General features: G+C 39.0%; 1 protein-coding gene across 1 annotated transcript in view; it reads right to left on the minus strand.

Annotated features, from left to right (window-relative positions):
• Positions 1-18,381, minus strand: part of LOC147684780 (uncharacterized) — a 286,561-nt gene that overhangs the window by 166,422 nt on the left and 101,758 nt on the right. Inside the window, exon 8 of the mRNA XM_086939730.1 lies at positions 14,664-14,840. Coding sequence (XP_086795856.1) covers positions 14,664-14,840 — 177 coding nt within the window. The remainder of the gene's footprint in view (positions 1-14,663; positions 14,841-18,381) is intronic.

The raw sequence follows: 18,381 nt of genomic DNA on the forward strand, positions 1-18,381 counted from the left end.
AGACTCTTGAGTTTTGAAAATCCCTCATATGTTTCCCCTTGTTTCTGGTGTGTCAATGAAACTGCAGATTAGGCTACATATATGATAGGGCACACTTTTACAGATCAAAATGTTGATACATTTAGACTAGACTGCGTTTCTGAACCTGCCTTTTAAAGCTGGACTGCACTCTGGCCAACCGGTTATTGTAACTTGAGTGCACTTAGAACTTTGGGTTACTTTATTGCGTGCTTTCCATGATACAGACAAAATACAGATGTGCTCTGGACAATGCCTAATCATACACATTCCTCAAGTGCGTGCCTAACACCCTATCACATGAAAGGTGTCGTTTCTGAATACTCTATTTGACTCTACATAGAAGATCTACCACAGGCACATCAATGGCTCCCTATTGAGCTATCCTCATTCAGAAGACCATGCGTTTAATTCAAGTTGCAAAGTCATTTGAGACATCCTTGGCCAGCTTAACTTTTGCCTATTGAATATACAAAACACATAAAAACACAAACAAACATGTGAAATCCAATAATAATCTAAGACTAAATATCTTTTAATGCAAAACTTTTTCATAGCAAAAAAGAAAAAGGAGGATAAGTCCATAAATGTGTAACTTTCATGAAAGACATGTCTGCTTTGGCAAAGTATTCTACAAGGAGTGGATCTTTTATTTAAAAAAGTGCTGTCTTTGGGGTCTGTAAGCCCCCGTCTCTCACTTTACCTCACTTCTCTCATGCCATTCTCTGTATTGTCCCAAAAATCCTCAAATCAGTAGTTCTGACTTCTCCCTGTAAGCAACCTTCTTATCTGGCTCACTCTTGTTGCCCTACCCTTGTGGATCAGGTCTTGCTCTTAGGACACTGTTCTTTGAATTCTATCCCTCTTTGATTTCGGTCGAACCGAATGTTGAATCATTAATAATGTTTAATATTTCATTGATTATAATGGTTTCACAATGGGTTATCTGTAAAGGGTTGTCATTTGCAATGTACCTCCATATTGTTTCTGAAGTACGACATGAATAACCCTTTCTAGTTGAGTGGTGCTTTATGAAAATGTGAAATAAATAATAAAAAACATTCTCTAATTTGCTGGGGACTCTGCTACCCGCTACAAGTTCACTAATTCACAGAACCTCAGGCATAAATATGCCTACTATTCCATCCATCTTTTTTCAGCTGCCTGCTAAGCCTTTGAAACCTGTGTTGTGCACTTGCGATGCTTCAGGGACCAAATACATCTGTTTTTAAAGTGTTCCATAACACTGTTCCCCTTTTCCACTCCTCTACCTTCTGCAACTACTCATGTTTCTCTAGAAATTACTGTTTATAATATATAAAGCTCCGGTCACCTTCTGTCTTGAAAGTTTTGGGGTGATTCGTAAAGCGGGGGCCGTGAAAAAATGGGCGTCCCAAAACGTGTTTTCTCCATGTTAATTTCCATATGAAACTTTTGTCCCGGCTACAGCTCCACTGCTGGACGGAATTACACCAAATTTGGCGGAGAGGTAGCTCTTGGTCCTGAGTGCACTTTTTGCTTCAAATGGTGTAAATCGGTAGTACCTGAAAAAATCATAAAATAAAAAATATCGATATCTGGTGAACGCAGTGGATCCGCGAACCCTCCAGAGCATGAGCTTGATTCTGATTACCTGCCAACACTTCAAACCAGGAAGTGTTGGCACCAAAAATGGTGAAGAAAGGAAATGGGGGCAGGGTAGAAACACCCTGACCCCCTAGGCCTGGTCAGGGAGTCCCAGAGCCCCTGGGTGGGCCAGGTCCCGGGGGCAATGTGCATAATATATGCGGGGGCCCGCCACAGCCCCAGGGACCGCCTTCTCCCGGGAGCCTCATTTTTAAATAAAATATTGAGTGGGGGCTACTGACCCCACCATTCAGCCCCGGGGACTGCCACCTCTCCGGGGCTATAATTATTAAATGTAGGGGGGCACACCCCCCTCCTCGCAGCCCTGGGGATCGCCACCTCCCCGGGGCACTAATTATTTAAATGCGGGGGCCGTTGCAAACCCCCGGGGACCACCACCTCCCCGGGGCTTTAAATAAGATGGAGGGGGGCCGTGCAGCCACACTCCTGAAGCCCTAGATGGCCCTGTGGACCACCACCCCCCCGGGACATTGCAGTTTGTAATGAAAAGGCGGGAGCACAGCAAACACTGCTTTGCTTCGTGGAAGCGAGAGCAGGAAACCTGCTCTCGCTTCCACCAAGCAAAGCCGATTGCTTTTGGATAAGGGGAGCTGCATGTCAACAGGGATGGGGTCCCCAGGGCCATAATTAGCCTCAGGAGGGGGCACGCCCCTATAAAAATAAATAAATAAATGCTTGCCAGGCCCCGGGGGATTGGGCCCCCGGGGCCAGAATTAGCCCAGTGATGGGATGTGGGCATGCCCCGGTGGATGGGGACCCCGGGGCCGAAATCAGCCTCAGGAGGGTGGGCCATGCGGCCACCTTATTGTTTTTTTAATTTAATTTTTTTTCTTAAATGGGTCTGGCCCTGGGTTTGGGGTCCCCTGGACCCACAAAATATTAAGAGAAGGCGGCCTTACATCCAGCATCTCGCAGGATGAGCCGCTCCCGCCCTGCACCCCTCTGCAAACTCGTCTTGTGGCGCGTTCTCAGTTGGGGCATTAAGTCCCCTTGAATCCTGAGGGTCCCTAGGGGCCAACTAGCCCACCAGGTACCTCCAGTAAGCCCCACACAGAGGGATTGCTGAGAGGTGGTCCGAGGCCACACCCCTTTTTACACCACTCTGCAAACACACCTCTTGGCGCATTGCTGGTGGGACGAAGAGGTCGTCTTGCGTTCTGAGGCTCTCAGGACTAAAGTGGACTTCATCCCCAGGATGGATTCACTGAAAAAAACACAGGTTTCAGGGACGTTATAGTTAGAAATTAGCATTTAAAAAACCTTGAAAATTCAGTGAAAAAACCACAGGTTTCAGGGACGTTATAGTTCGTTGGGCATTTCACTCGTAAGAAACCAGAGAAATTTGGCTCTTTATAGTTAGTTGAGCTAACTATAACTCACGCCCCGCAATGCACTGCTGATGACGTCACATATTACATCACTCATGACATGGTCAACGACATCATTGATAACATCTCAAATGACATCACTGATGACATCAACGACTTAATAACGGATGTACCTTCTCACACCCTAATATAACCTTTCATCCACCCACAGAGTGCAGTCCAGCTTTAAAAGGCATGATATCGAATATCAAAGGTTTTTTTAAATGCTAATTTCTAACTATAACGTCCCTGAAACTTATGTTTTTTCAGTGAATATATATATATATTGTGGCATGTGGTATATATATACCACATGCCACACCTCTGTATAATGCTCACATTAAATCTGCATTACTTACACCACTAATATCTACTTTATAAGTTTTAAATATTCTATATAACTGGTTTATTTACATGATGTTAACAGAAAGAACTTTGTGCCCTGGGTTCTGATGCCTTAGGTTAGCTTAGGCAACTGCCCTAGTGTCTAAGGGGACTGAGTTATAGTGTTTGTGGCCTAGATTTCTGCAAAGTTAGGTTATTGACAATCCATCTTCCTGCAGAGATCTGTGTGCATCCTGGAAAGCAAATAATAGAATTTCAATGTGCAATTCAGACTTTTAGCCTTCAAGGGTTTGAGGACAAAAGGGGAGAGGTACATCACAGGCTTAGCTAACATAAATTGCCAATATGCAAGAATACAAAAGTTGCCCCTAAGGTATAAGATATAGCTGATAAATGTAAGTGGGTCATAACAGATCAAATGAGATTTGAGAATAGGAGAGGTGAAAATATAAAGACCTTGTTAGTTTATGAACAGAAATGTTTTTCAATCTTAAAACTCATAACAAGTGCATAAATGAAAAATTGGAGTGAATGCCTTTAGCACTACTTTAGTTATTAATAATCTACATGCTACGTTTAGCAGATAAGAATTATTTGGCGATGATAGTGGGTAGAAGTATGATACATAGATTTGGATATGAAGTCCATATGTAAAATACGAACTATGAGGTGTAGCCTCTCATGGTAGTGGTCCATGTTCTTGTGGGAATCTAGAAACTAACAATTTTTCACATACTTCACCAAGGAATTCACTTAATGAACAAGTAACCATAACTATAACCTTTATTAATGATATATTGGTTAACATCAGGTTTGTGGTTTCTTCCCATATGAAAACAGAAATGTTCAGCCGTTCTAGAGCAAAGCGCCCCTCCTATATAAATTTGTTTTAGGAAGGGTACACCATGTGCTAGCATGAGCAGTATGGCGCCAATTTCTCAGAAATGCAAGTCAGCATTACATTCAATACTGTAAAGCAATAAAACTCATTTGCATTGTGCTGGATTTATTGCTTCACAGGTGAGGAACAGAAAAAAGTCACCACTTCAACAGACAAGAAAACCAAGTTCTGATTGGGGAGCAATAAACATTCTTATCCGGACAACTAGAAGATGGGAAATAGTAGAGTTACCCTTCAGAATATGACAAGGAACAGAATTATTGGTAGCCAATGAACATTTTGTTTTTACAGTTTCAATTAAATATAAAAGTTACAAGTGTTTAATATTATAGTGGTAAAGACTACAATGGACCAACAGGCTATTTTTCAGTGGGCACAATATTGGCGTTGATATATATATTCATGGCACCTCAACAGTAGGAATGCAGTAGCCAACAATTATACTTCTAAAAAACTGAGAATGTAATCAGTGTAAATCTGCCGCACTTTCCAACAGAAATTATTATCATTATTGTTGATGTGCCATATAAGGGTGTTCACAATAATTTAACTATATGATAAGTAAAGCCCTTTGCTAATTTACCCTGAGCACACCCACTAAGATAACATGTGATGTAGTCATTGTCAGTAATTGGGAATTTCAATAGAGGGTGGCAAGAATAAATAATATTATGTTCTAAGTCCACAGATGTGTAATAAGCCTACGTCCTGTGTGGGACAGGTCGATTGTAAACCTTTTGTAGGGCATATATATCAGTATGTGAAAATCTTTAATTACATAGGATTCTTGCAGTAGTAGATTAGTATACTTTTGACTGTTAAAAAACACTCAAATGCATATTAATGTTTAATCCTAGATTCATTGTGGTGTTGGTAAGGAGGTGTTTGCTCGCTACTGTACCCTAAAAAATCTGTGGTAGCCACTATATATAATGTATATTTTTCATTGTCTATTAAAGTATGTAATTTATTCTAACACTTGTGTATTTTTCATTTGATTTTGTGCATTCATTGTTCTGACCAAATCCATACTATAAATTTGCTTTACTGGTCAGAACAACATTGTGTACAAGAACTCCACTGAGTATTTTTTTGAAATTGCTAACAACTGATTTCAAATACCCTCATTAAATGGAGACACTTTGTTTACAGCTCTTTCTTATAATTGATGTTTGTTTTTAGAAAGTCAGGTATATTTAAATAATTTTCTGTGTAAAATAGGATCTGCTTGGTTTGTGAAAATGTGTGTTTGGTACGCATGTATACTGGACTGAGTGACATACTTTGAGAAGTTTTTTCTATACGTTTGGTTTATAAAATCTACATTTTTAATATGGACTTTTTCTAGGTACATTGACATTTTCAATAAATATATTTAAATCATTAAATGTATACATGTTCTTTGTGGTTACCATAACACTTTCAAGAGCTTTAGTTTATGTATAGTAAACTAGGACAGTGATTTAAGATAACTCGTAAATATTTTCTAGTTCCCATTAAAATGACAGATATTTCAAATGGCAGACTATTCATTGTATTTGCTTGTCTTTATGTTTCCCTTTTTCCTTTATACTCTCAAATTCCATTTTGCATGTCCTTCAAATTGATGATGATCGATCAAGATAAAAGGCTTGGGGCTCGCGACAGCAATAAAATAAATCACAATAACCTTGCCACAGGAATTTTGTCTGGCCAAGTAGAAAGAGGAAAGAAGTAAAATCAAGAAATCAGGTCCAAGGTAGATCAGGGAATGTAAGGAAGAGAAACAAAACCTTTTAAGTATGGAACATGGCTCGTGACAAAATCTGTCCTTTAGAACATGGTCACACTACCAAAAGGTACCTTCAAGGATAAATCCAGTTACACCAAATCACAACAGCATTTAGCTAAAAACAAACAAAAGAAGAAAAGTTTGAAGTAGTTAAATCAGCCGACAACACTGCAGTCTATGTTTATAGCTAAGGCTTCCCCACAGTTATCCTCCAATATCACTTTTGCAGCTGATGCCAAAAGTCACTTAACAATCTGTCTCACATGAATGAGATAGCGCAATATGAATCATTAAACTCAACTTTCAAACTCAGAACCTATACCTATCTTTCAAATACAATACAGCAAGACTAACCAAGGATATGGGAATGCATCCTTGCACCACATTGGACTAAACTTATCAATCTTTCCTCTCCCAGTAAGTGTTGCTTAACAACCTAAAAGTAGGACTTGTATTTTCTCCTTTAGAAAAACATTCTGCACAACTGAATGCATTTAATAACTACTATCCATTCTCTGGGCTCACCTCAACCTTCCCAAACACACCAATAATATGGCCAAAATGTCATTTACCAGTGGAGACTAATTGGTCGGATAACACAATTTTAAAAAAAACTCAAGGATGTTTCCCAATCAACGTCTCTCTTCAGAACGTACAATGTCAGTTTCGTTCTTGATGCATATACAAAACAAACTCTCCACTTACATCTACATATCGACTAATATCAGAATATAGCCACTTTGAACACATTACTTCTATACTGATGACCTATATCTAGTCTATACTTAGGGCAGATACATCTACAATCCTGGATGTTCAGTACACAAACTCCTTAACTCTGATCTGTCTCACTACTTGGCTAGGAAACTGACGTTTTCAGGGGGATCTCACCAACTAAGAAGCTCTGACACTTTTCTTTTCAAGATCCTTGTCTTCAACAAAATAGGGAGATTGTATAATTAATTCTCTGGTTGCACACTCAGTGGTTTTGAACTCATCCAACCCATCCGCAATATTCTGTCTCCCAAAAAACTAAAACCGTTGGTTCTTGACCAACACTAGCTTCCTTGTTCTCCTTAGCTCATCTCTATCACCACTGATTTTGAAAATTGCTGTGAAGACACATAGGTACACCTTCTATTATTTACAATGGTCTACATTCTCGTATTACCCAAGTGGAATTTGAGAATCTGCAGAAACGCCAATTTCTAGGGGATAAACATTTATAACAGACTGACTCGAGATACAAGTTCTTGAAATTATATGATTTGTATACCATTATATATGACCAGACAGCTTTTTTGCGTACAAGTACTAAATAGTATTAAACTAGTCCTCTAGTGGTAGTGACTTTACACATAGGTACTTGCAGCATGTTTATGATCTGACATAGAATCAAGCCCAAACATATATTTCTTCTGAAGTTATATGCATGTATATATGCTTGTTAGCTTTATAATTGCATTTGTGAAATCCTGCTTACCTATGCAATGCAATCAGATTATTCTGAGCATAAACGTGCTATATAAAATCACTAAAACATAATTGGTATCCTCATCTAACCCATTAGTCTCTACCATTCCTTCAGTGAGAGCTAGACCTGATCATTGAAAAACGTCAAGGGCTAATGCCTAATACAGGGATTTGATAAATGTGCACACAAAAACCACATAACTTAAACACTACCCCTAAAGTAGCCAATTCCTGAATCAGGAAGCATACAGTATTGATGGCACAGAAACTGTGTCACTAAAGGTATACATTTTTGACCCCAGAGGATCAGTTTTGGTCCTTTGCTCTTGAGACTGAAAAAGTGAGAAAGCAAGAGAGATACCGAAAGAGATAGATGATGTCAGAGAAAAAAGAGGAGAAAATAGAAAGATAGAAAGGAAAGAATGACATAATGAGGACAAAGGGAAATAAAGGAAAAAAAACTGAAAAAGACAGGGAGAGAACTGAATAATGAGAAAAAAATGAGGCAAAAATAAAAAATTGTCAGAGAAAGGAGTGGTGCAGCGCAAATGTTGCCCACCCTTTACATGTCACAATTACAACACAGATACTTAACAGAAACACATGGGGGCAGATTTATGTTAACTGGCGCATCCCCAGGGATGAACCAGTTAACATGCGCCACAGTGCGCCACAGCTCCGCCAGCCTTGGTGCGCCGCATTTATAATGCGGCGCACCATGGTGCAAAAGCGGTACAGATGCGTCACGCATCTGTGCCGGAAATGTGGCGCATTGCTGGAGTTGCGTCGCAAGCGCGACGCAGCTCCAGCAAGGCTCTGGGGGTGCCCCATTTTAACAATGCTGCGTCAAGACCTACGCCTGCTTCAAGCAGGCGCAGGCTTTTGACGCAGCATTGGCTTAAAAGTGACCGAGTGAAATCTCATAGATTTCACTCAGCCACTTTTGCGAGGCGCACCTGCCCCGGAACGCCCACCCTGCGCCAGAACGCCCACAAGCGGCGCAGGGCTTTACAACGTGACGCATCTGCCTAGATGCATCACGTTGTAAATCGTTCGTAGGGATGCGCCACGTTTACGCCGCCTTGCGTGACGCAACAGCGGCGTAAACGTGGCGCAAGGGCCTCATAAATCTGCCCCTAGGTATCAAAGTGCACTTAGAACACGTATCTTGCATGGTTTAACAAACTAATGTAAGGTTTGCACTTGTCATTATTAAAGAGTCCCTTCACTGTAGGATTAGAGAATGTATTCATATCAATGTGTTTTACCATAATTGATTGTGATAATTAGAAAATCCTCATTTAGTAGATAATGTACTCACCATAAAGATGAAATGTGATTTTCGGAATGTGTGTGCTAATTCACACGAATAACATTTAGACTAGATAGAAACCAGTATGTATGTAGAATGTGATTTTACTTAAAACGACATGAAGTTTATGTAATGTGCGCATTAATATTTCATATATTTGATCTGAATGTAGTTCTTTGCCATACTTACAAACGTTTATTTTAAAGGTTTACTGAATGTTACATGCAATGTGAAACTTAATGCATTCGATACTTATATTAATTTGTGTTTAATTGTGTACACTAATATCAGACGCGGCCCGTGGAGGGAGTTACGGTGGGGCAGGAAGGCGGGGCGGGGGAGGGGCAAGGTGGTGGGTGCTAAAAACCGGAGTATGGATAATTGGAGGTAAGTAAACAATTTAATAAATAAAACGAATTTCGTAGCTCGCCCTGCATCGCAAAATGCACCCCCCACCATGCCCCTCCTCCCGCCCGCCTTTCTGCCTCACCATAATTCCCTCCACGGGCCGTGGCTGACTGATATGAAATAGGCACCATTGAGTTAACATTTAACTTGTCATATTTTAGGCTTTTATTTCCCTATGCTGCAATAAAGCTGATTTCATTTTTCTGCTTACTCAACATTTCTTGCAACTATTCACATGCATAGTTAGTTGTAGAATAGATACATTACTGTACTAGAGATAGAAACAACAGCCTGAGAAGCCCTTCACGAAGGAACATGGGGAACCAGAGTATCAACTGAAAGGCTATTGAGCAAATGTAACAAACTGATGTGTACATGAGAAACTGATGTCGTTCCCATGTTTAGTGTGCAACTTTTTCCCAAAGTAGCTGTCTGCTACCTGAGAACTGGACTGAGACAATAGTCCTCTGATGATGCTTACAAAGGGGGTGTTAACTAGTGGACTTTATGTGCTCTAATGCAAAGTTCACCCAGTCAGACTTCAGAACTCCAGTTTTTCAGAGATGCTGTAGGAGGTCTCTTTCCAACCTTCTCTGCCCTTCAGGGACTATCTTTTCCTTTGGACCTTTTGAGGTTTAGACCTCAATGCGTCTCTGATCCCTTTGAAAGCGTGGCTTAGGCTAACACTTTTCTCTCTGACCCAGAGAGGAATTTTGATCGAGCTTCTGAAATGCTGACACCTTCTAAACCTAATTTTACTGTCTTGATTCTCATTTCCTTTATAGAATTCCCTGATTTTTTAGAATAATTAGATTACCAGAGCCACCCTCTGTGTTTGGACCTCGATTTTTGCAATTTTAGATTTACCTATGCTTAGACAACAAAACTTGAGACTTTTCTCTGGACATCAATTGCTTTTATTAATATTCTGCATTACATTGACTGAAGTTCTTGTTTGTTTAATTCTGGTACTCCTAAACGCATTTAGGAGTTTGAGCTTCCCCTTTATATTCTGTATCTTTACAGCATGGTGCTGCGAGCATTGCATTTGAACTTAATTTTGAATTTGTAATACATCTTCTTAACCCAAGTTACCGATTCCTGGTCCTCAATGTGTAGCCAAATGGGTTGAACTGTTAATTGAATTTTGATTGATGTTAATGCTAACTCCTATTTCCTCTCAGTCCAGGAAAGAAGGGTCTGTTGGAGGATCAGTGGTAAGCAAGTGGGCCCAGAAAACGTTGTATTAAGCCCAAAAGAAAGGAGATGACAGAAGAAGGAAATTACGAAGAAATAGTGAAAGGAATGAATGAAAGGAGAGGAAGAAAGAAATAATGACAAAAGAAATAGACGCAGTAAAAAGAAACAAGGAAGATAACGACAGAGAAAGGAAAGAAGGCAAGAGAAAGAAAAAGACAACAAGAAAGAGATGCAAATTAAAGCAAAGAAAATATACAAGAAAAGAAGGGAAAGAAGGGAAAGAGACTAGAAAAAAAGGAAAATAAGAAACAGAAAATAGAGACAGGTTGACAACAACTATAGTGCAAGAAGAAAGGAGAAAATTCTAAAAAGAACAACATGCAGATATAACAAGAAAATTATAAAAGCAAAGAAAAAACAACAGAGGAGGAAAGTTCAAGACTGAAAGAAGATAGGACTGAAAGAAATGAGGTAAAGAAGGAAAGGAGAAAAGGCAAACACATAAGAAAGAGAGGAGAATAAGGAATAATAAATGGAGAGAGCAGAAAGACAGAAAATGGAGAGAGCAGAAAGACAGAAAATGAAGAGCAGAAAGACAGAAAATGAAGCTAAAACCAGGATGAAGAAACAAAAGAAAATTGAGCAGAAGAAGAGAATGAAAAGCAAAGAAAGAATTAGAGAAAAAAGAAAGGTCGAGAAAAAACAGCAAAAATAAAGAAAATAAATGAGGCGAAGAAAGAAAAAAGTAAGTCAGTAACAAGGAAGGGAAAAATAGAGGAAGGGGAGAAAAGTAGAGGTAGAAATGAGGAATAAGAAAAAGCAGAGAAAAATAGTAAGAGTACAATAAAAAAGGAGAACAAGAGAAAGAAACTGAAAAAAGACTGCACAACAAAGACGTAGGGAAAAGAAGACAGAAGTAGGAAAAGTAAAAAGAAGTTTAAAGAGATAGGAATAAAGAGAAAGAAGGTGAAATAAAGGGGTAAAGAAAGAAGGGCTAAAAGCAAATGAGAAAGGAAAGAAAGACATAAAAGCAAGGAACAAAAGAAAGAATGAAGGAGAGGAAAGAAAGAAAGAGGAAAAAGAAGTAAAGAAAACGTTTTACTGAAGAGGGTAGGCAGCATCATCCTGCATTGTCAGCTTTCAAGTCATTTTTAAATAGCTGCCTTATTAGGTGGGCAGCTCTATATTATCAATCCTGCTAACAGGCAATTATCATGTGCAAACTACTGGTGGATGGCAATCGGCCTGTTGTAGACTTCTGAATTCTAACCCATTTTTTGTGAACCACACTATTTTGACGGTTTCACCTGCAATGAGCTTGCACTGTGCTGGTGAAATCTCTTGTAAAGAAAAAAAATCTTAGAAGGGGCTCAGAGCCTGTCCATTACTTACCTTTACTTACCACTGGTTGGATCCAACATCACTCCCTTCCTTTGGCTTCCTCCTGAGCTTTGAGTCTTCATCACTGCTGTGGAGCATGGACCAAGTACAGTTTCCTGTGGCCAATATGCTTCCAATGGCCACAGGCTCCTGAAGATACTCTTTTTTAAACTTTTTGATATGCACTCTTATAGAGTGCATGTCTCTGCAGTCCCTATCCTTCACACCCCTATCCATCACCCTTCCTCCACCTCTCCCTCCCCACTCAGTCTTAAAGGAAAAAAGGCACTAAGATGCTGTAAATGCGGATCGCGTCATAGTGGTTTCTTTTTTTAACTTTAAGCAATGTTGCACAGCAGCTTGCACTGCTCTGCAGCATGTAAAAACATTGTTAATGTTTTTGTTTAGGGATTGTTACCCTATTGAAGACCATGAACTCGATTATGAGTGCTATTGTAGGAGATGCAATATTTATTGCACACATTAAAATCCTTTACTAGGGGGTTTAGAATTTACCAGGTACAATAACTAGCTACTTCAAGCTTTCCCCTTTGACTTGGTGAACATAATAGGTATATTGTGTTTCCCACATCAAAATTTGGGTGCACAGACAAAATATCGACTCCAAAATATCGACTGGACATAATATCGAGTTTTAAATATAGACTGGACAAAATATCGACTGGACATAATATCGACTGCAAAAATATCGTTTTTCAGGTAAGTGAAGTAATATCGACTGTATAACATATAGATAGCAAAAATATCGAATTTTTAATAATATATAATATTTTATAGTGTATTTTTATGTAATAATATGTGTGAAAAGTGTGTATTAATGTTATAAAATATTTTATTAAATGATTTTTGTTTTTTTAATAATTGCGTAATGTAATTCTGTAGCGGGTTGTGGGTTTATAGGGGAATAGGGTGGGAAGTAATTTAATAATAATTAATTAATTAATATATGTTTGTAAATATTAATAATTAATTGATAATTAATTAATAATAATTAGTTAATTAATTAATATAATTTTGTACATATTTTGTATTAGTAATTAATTGGTAATTAATTAATTGTAATTAGTTAATTACATTAATTAGAGTACATTTTAATATATATAAATTTGTGTTATTGTTAAGTAATTAATTGGGGAAAAATAATATTAATTATTAAAATAATTACAGCTAATGTGCTAATATATTTACTTTATTGTTATTGTTAATTAATAATTATTTGGTAATTAAATAATATTGATAAATTTTGGGTAAAGGAGTATTTTTAGGGTTCAGGGTCAGTTTTCAGTTTTTGGGTAAAGGGGCATTTTTAGGGTTCAGGGTCAGTTTTTAGTTTTTGGGTAAAGGGGCATTTTTAGGGTTCAGGGTCAGTTTTCAGTTTTTGGGTAAAGGGGCATTTTTAGTGTTCAGGGTCAGTTTTTAGTTTTTGGGTAAAGGGGCATTTTTAGGGTTCAGGGTCAGTTTTCAGTTTTTGGGTAAAGGGGCATTTTTAGGGTTCAAGGTCAGTTTTCAGTTTTTGGGTAAAGGGGCATTTTTAGGGTTCAGGGTCAGTTTTTAGTTTTTGGGTAAAGGGGCATTTTTAGGGTTCAGGGTCAGTTTTCAGTTTTTGGGTAAAGGGGCATTTTTAGGGTTCAGGGTCAGTTTTTAGTTTTTGGGGAAAGGGGCATTTTTAGGGTTCAGGGTCAGTTTTCAGTTTTTGGGTAAAGGGGCATTTTTAGGGTTCAGGGTCAGTTTTCAGTTTTTGGGTAAAGGGGCATTTTTAGGGTTCAGGGTCAGTTTTTAGTTTTTGGGTAAAGGGGTATTTTTAGGGTTCAGGGTCAGTTTTGGGTTTTTGGGTAAAGGGGTATATTTTAGGGTTCAGGGTCAACAAATAAGATTGTAAAAAATTATTTTTATTATTTTCATTTATTATTTAATTATTATAATTTCATTTAAGTATTTTTAAGTATATTTTAGTAATTAAAATTTAATATTAATTTAATTTAACACTGTTTTTAATAAAGTCGATATTTTTTACATCTATATTATTGTTAACGATATTTTGTACTCGATATTTTTGTACTTACCTGTTTGTAGATACAAACTCGATATTTTGACTGTCGATATTTTGTCCACGATATTTTGGCAAGTCGATATTTTGTCCCTCGATATTATTTCAGTGATCCCAAAATTTGCATATCCTGATATTTACAGGGCATTTTGGTTGCTGCAAATGATCTGCATTATGTAATATTTCATCCAGTAATTCGTGCGGTAAGGTCAGAGGAACTTGTGATTATGACCCCTACACAAACAGCTGTTAACCCCTTAAGCGCTGCCGTCGGCCAACGGTCGTCGCGAGCGCTACCTCCCCAGTGCTGCGCACGACTGTTGGCCGACGGGCCAGCGCTCGTTATTCGAACGTTCAGCACTGGGTGCTGAACGTTCGACGCAGCTATGAGGCTACTTACTAGTGAGCTAGAGCAATAGCAAGAAAATGTAATCATGAATTTATTTCTACATACGAAGTAAAAACTTGATTTTAACGCACTGCGCTTTATGTTTTTATAAAACATCCTTCTAGGCAGACCTTTTTAGCCAGGCAGCCTGGCTTAGAAAGAAAATCAGACACATCTTCTAGAATCCATCAAGAATAATACACATAAGAGAAGTACATTTTACCCCTCTTTTAATGACAATAGCATTTTCATGTTTTTTAGTGCCAAGAGAAGAAGACATGCGTGAATAATATTGTTTTTTACGAAATTAAGTACAGTCAAATTAAAAATTCCATACAGCATAGTTTCATGATAACTGACTTTCAATCCAGGTTGACCAACAGACCTGAGCTGTCTGATTTGTTCGACCAATTTACTGTTGCTGAGTTTGCCCGAACATGTACGCGTGATGTAAGCTCGGTAGAGATCTTTTCGTAGTTTCCGGTTCCGGCTGTGCTTCATGAAAGGTGCATAGCTTGGGATATCTAGGGTCACTTTCCAAGGACCAGCTTCAGGGTCAGCGCTTCCGGGGATCAATCAGAAATACCATGACATGAAAAAGAGAGAGAAAAGAGCTATGTTCATTATTTCTGCCCATTATTACTGACGTCACAGGATTTATCATTTATGTTTTACTCTTAAACGGTGAAAGCCAATTGGAGGAAGGACAATTCGCACTCCTGTTTATACAGGATAATTCAAAATTCGTAAGTTTGTGGGTGCTAGTTGGTTATCCCTCCTGGGTATGAGGGTGAAGGAATCAATGAAACAAGCGCTATCCCTCGTGAGGGAGCGTCTCCAAGTTGCACTCCAAGAAGTGAAGTTTCAAAAATGTTCCCAAAGTGCAATAATGAGGTTTTTATGCATTCTTTTAATTCTTTTCATATCTTGATACTATTGATTTCATAGTATATATCATGTTTCCGATTCTGTTATCATTTCTGCCCAATGCATTTCGGCCTTAACCTTCGTCAGGGGACTTCTTCTGAAAACATAAGTTTATTACATAAAATCAGGGACAGGAAAAAACACTCTGTTTATCAATACAATTGGTCAATTATGTGCCGCCAAAATACTGTTGTGGAATCAATGTCAGTTTAAAATTACATGCTATGAGTGAAAATCATCGTTGGGTACACATGCTTGAAACATGTTCATTTAGATGGTGTATTTCACATGTGAATAAGGTCAGATAACATCAAATAACATCAAACAAGCTGGATATAAAAACGCCACAAGTGTTGAAAAGTGGCGTACGTGCCATGAGTTTTAAGCATAAATTAACAAGGTGACACTTGTTAGTGATTTAAAGGTTCCAAAAACAAACTTGACGTGAAAACAACGCAAATGTTATAAAGTGATGAACGTATCGTGAAATTTAAAAATGGATTAATGAGGTGACAGCGTGCCGGAAGATTAGAAATGGGTTAACGGGGTGACGCAACTTGGCGATTAAAAAAGTTGCCAGAAGCAAGCGTAACGAGTTCCATTGTGATGTCAGCAAGAATTAGTCGAGTTAATTGTGCAGCACATATTAAATCCAAGGTGCATTATTTGTGTCTACAAGAAAATTGTTTAGCTATAAATCTAACGGTGTCTACTGAGCGGAAAAATACGTAGTGATACCACTTACGAGAAATCGAAAATTCTTTGTGCTTATGCTGTCTTTCATAGCGACATAAATTATCATATAGATGCAGTGGTAAATATTTGGAATCTCTACGTCATCTATGCTACTATAATAAAGGAAGAACTTTCAGCCTTTGAGGCGGGTAAACTCGGGAACCACAGCGCCAATCCACACACCCGATACACCGTTAGAATCGTCAGGGTGTGTAGATGGTTATAGGCTATATACATTTTAAAAAAAAACGTTATTTCAAAAATTTACAGTAAAAAAAAAAATAGTCCCTCCGAAGTAGGGCCGGCCGCGACATTCGTGCTCATGTCAGGAGCGCGGGGAGGAGAGGCGTCCAGGAGCCACACGAGGAGCGGCGGACATGGCGCGGGGGAGGAGCGGTGACGTGAGGAGCAGCGGACAGGCCAGTGGCGGTCAGGTGAAGCAGCGAGGAGCGGTAAACTGAGGAGCGGTGGCTGAGGTAAGGGGACCCATGTCGGAGCAGGCGGGGGTCGGGGCAGGCAGAGGACGGGCGGGGGCCGGGCTAATAGCTGTCGGCCAGGACTCTCCAGGGCATAGGAGACAGGTTTTAAAAGAACAACTATCTGGTTTAAATCCCCTCCACCACTGTATGTTTATGCCTCCCGGAAGTGAAAGGGAAGCTTACAAATACTGGCGCCTACGTGTTTTTCTATACCCCCGACTGCTGCTCTCATGGAAGGTGTGGAGACGCACAAAATCCTGTTTCTGCTAATATGTTTAAATGCATGTTTGTACTTCTCCGAACTTTGTGGTAGTGGAATTTTGCACATGAACGTTCTGTTGTACACTATATTTTCAACGCGGTGGGCTGGCGGGGGTCGGGGAAGCCTGATTGCTCCTGGACAAGGTCGGGACGGGCTGCTAGTGGAATATAAAGTGCAGTGTTACCCTCTAAAATGGAGAACACTTGTTAATCCCTATTTTGAGCCACTTTATGGGTGGTATTAACATATTGAGTCCAGTTTCACTCACCGATGTAACGCGAACCCGCGTGTATGTCCGAATGGGTAAAGAAGCCATGTCATGGCTGAAAGTTGGTTTATGTCTGGGACGAACCCGGAAATGTTAGTCATGTGATCGGCATAAACAACATAGTGAAAGGACTCGGTGCATTGTATTGAATGCCCGGAAGTGGTGAAACGAAGCAAAGTAAACAACACGGCGAAAGGACGCGGGTGCATAGTATTGAATACATGGAAGTGGTGAAAAGAAGTGAAGTGAACCGAAATAAATTAAAGTGACCAACGTGAAAAATGAAACGTGAAGATTATAAAATACAAATTGACAAGCTATGTGCAACATTATCGGTATTTTCACATAACACATTTTTTGTCCTATATGAGAAATATAATAAGCTGAGCTTCTCCACAACGCGATTGCTACTGAAGAGGTTCATAAGCTGGATCGTTTCAGAAAGATTGGCTGGCTTTGTAACATCAAAACCTTGCTTTTTGAGTTAGCTTTGGGAAACCTTTGGGAAGAAACATATTCCAGCTTATTGCCCAACAGAGAGTGGGTTATGTCTTATTACCGGAAATGGTTGGCAATGAGAACTGTCACATTTGTAATAGGAGGTCACCTCATAATAGCATTTATGGAGTTTAAGGTGTTTAGTGTGTATGAACCTTATATGGATTTCATTACTGTTCCGCAAGAGAGGAAGTTATTTATCGAATTTAGATTTGAATGTCTCCCCTTGAACTCTTTTACTGAGTCATGGAGCAGGGGCTCCTCAGACACACTTTGCCACTGTTGATGTTGCTTTGAGACAGAGAAGACGATCCAGCATATTCTCTTTGCATTCCCTCCGTATAAAAACCCAAGATCTAAATGGTTAGCCCCTGCTCGTAGACAACTAGGAACCCGTAGCCATTTAGAGGCACTACGTATTCTCAGAACAGATACAAGGCCACTAATAGTAAGTGCAGTGGCCAAATTATTGGGGAGAATGTGGTTTATCTCGGGGCAGATGCTAATAATGAATTAAGCACACCTTCAGATCAAATATTAATTTTCATTTAGTATCTAGTCTACATCCGATAATTTGTGTACATATTAATATATGATTCAAGCCAAAATTACTCAGAATTTGTGCAATATTGTATTCTGACACGTTATACATTAGCACTTTATGCACATGTACGGCTCAATATTTTTTTTAAGTGTTTGTAGCTTGTCATGGTTTAACTTTGTCGCAGCTGTTTTTATCAACCTGTTTCTCGTTTTTAATGGCTTGGTTCTATTATGCTTTGCTTTTGTATAAATAACGTCATCCATCTTGGCCCACAATACCTAACATGAAAATCTTTCTCTTATCAATATACTGTATTGTACGCCTATATACTTTGATGGTCGTAATGACCGAGAAAAGTTTGATGATGATGATGATGATGATAAAACAGAG

Source organism: Lissotriton vulgaris, chromosome 10, assembly GCF_964263255.1.
Source record: "Lissotriton vulgaris chromosome 10, aLisVul1.2, whole genome shotgun sequence".
Taxonomy (NCBI): domain Eukaryota; kingdom Metazoa; phylum Chordata; class Amphibia; order Caudata; family Salamandridae; genus Lissotriton; species Lissotriton vulgaris.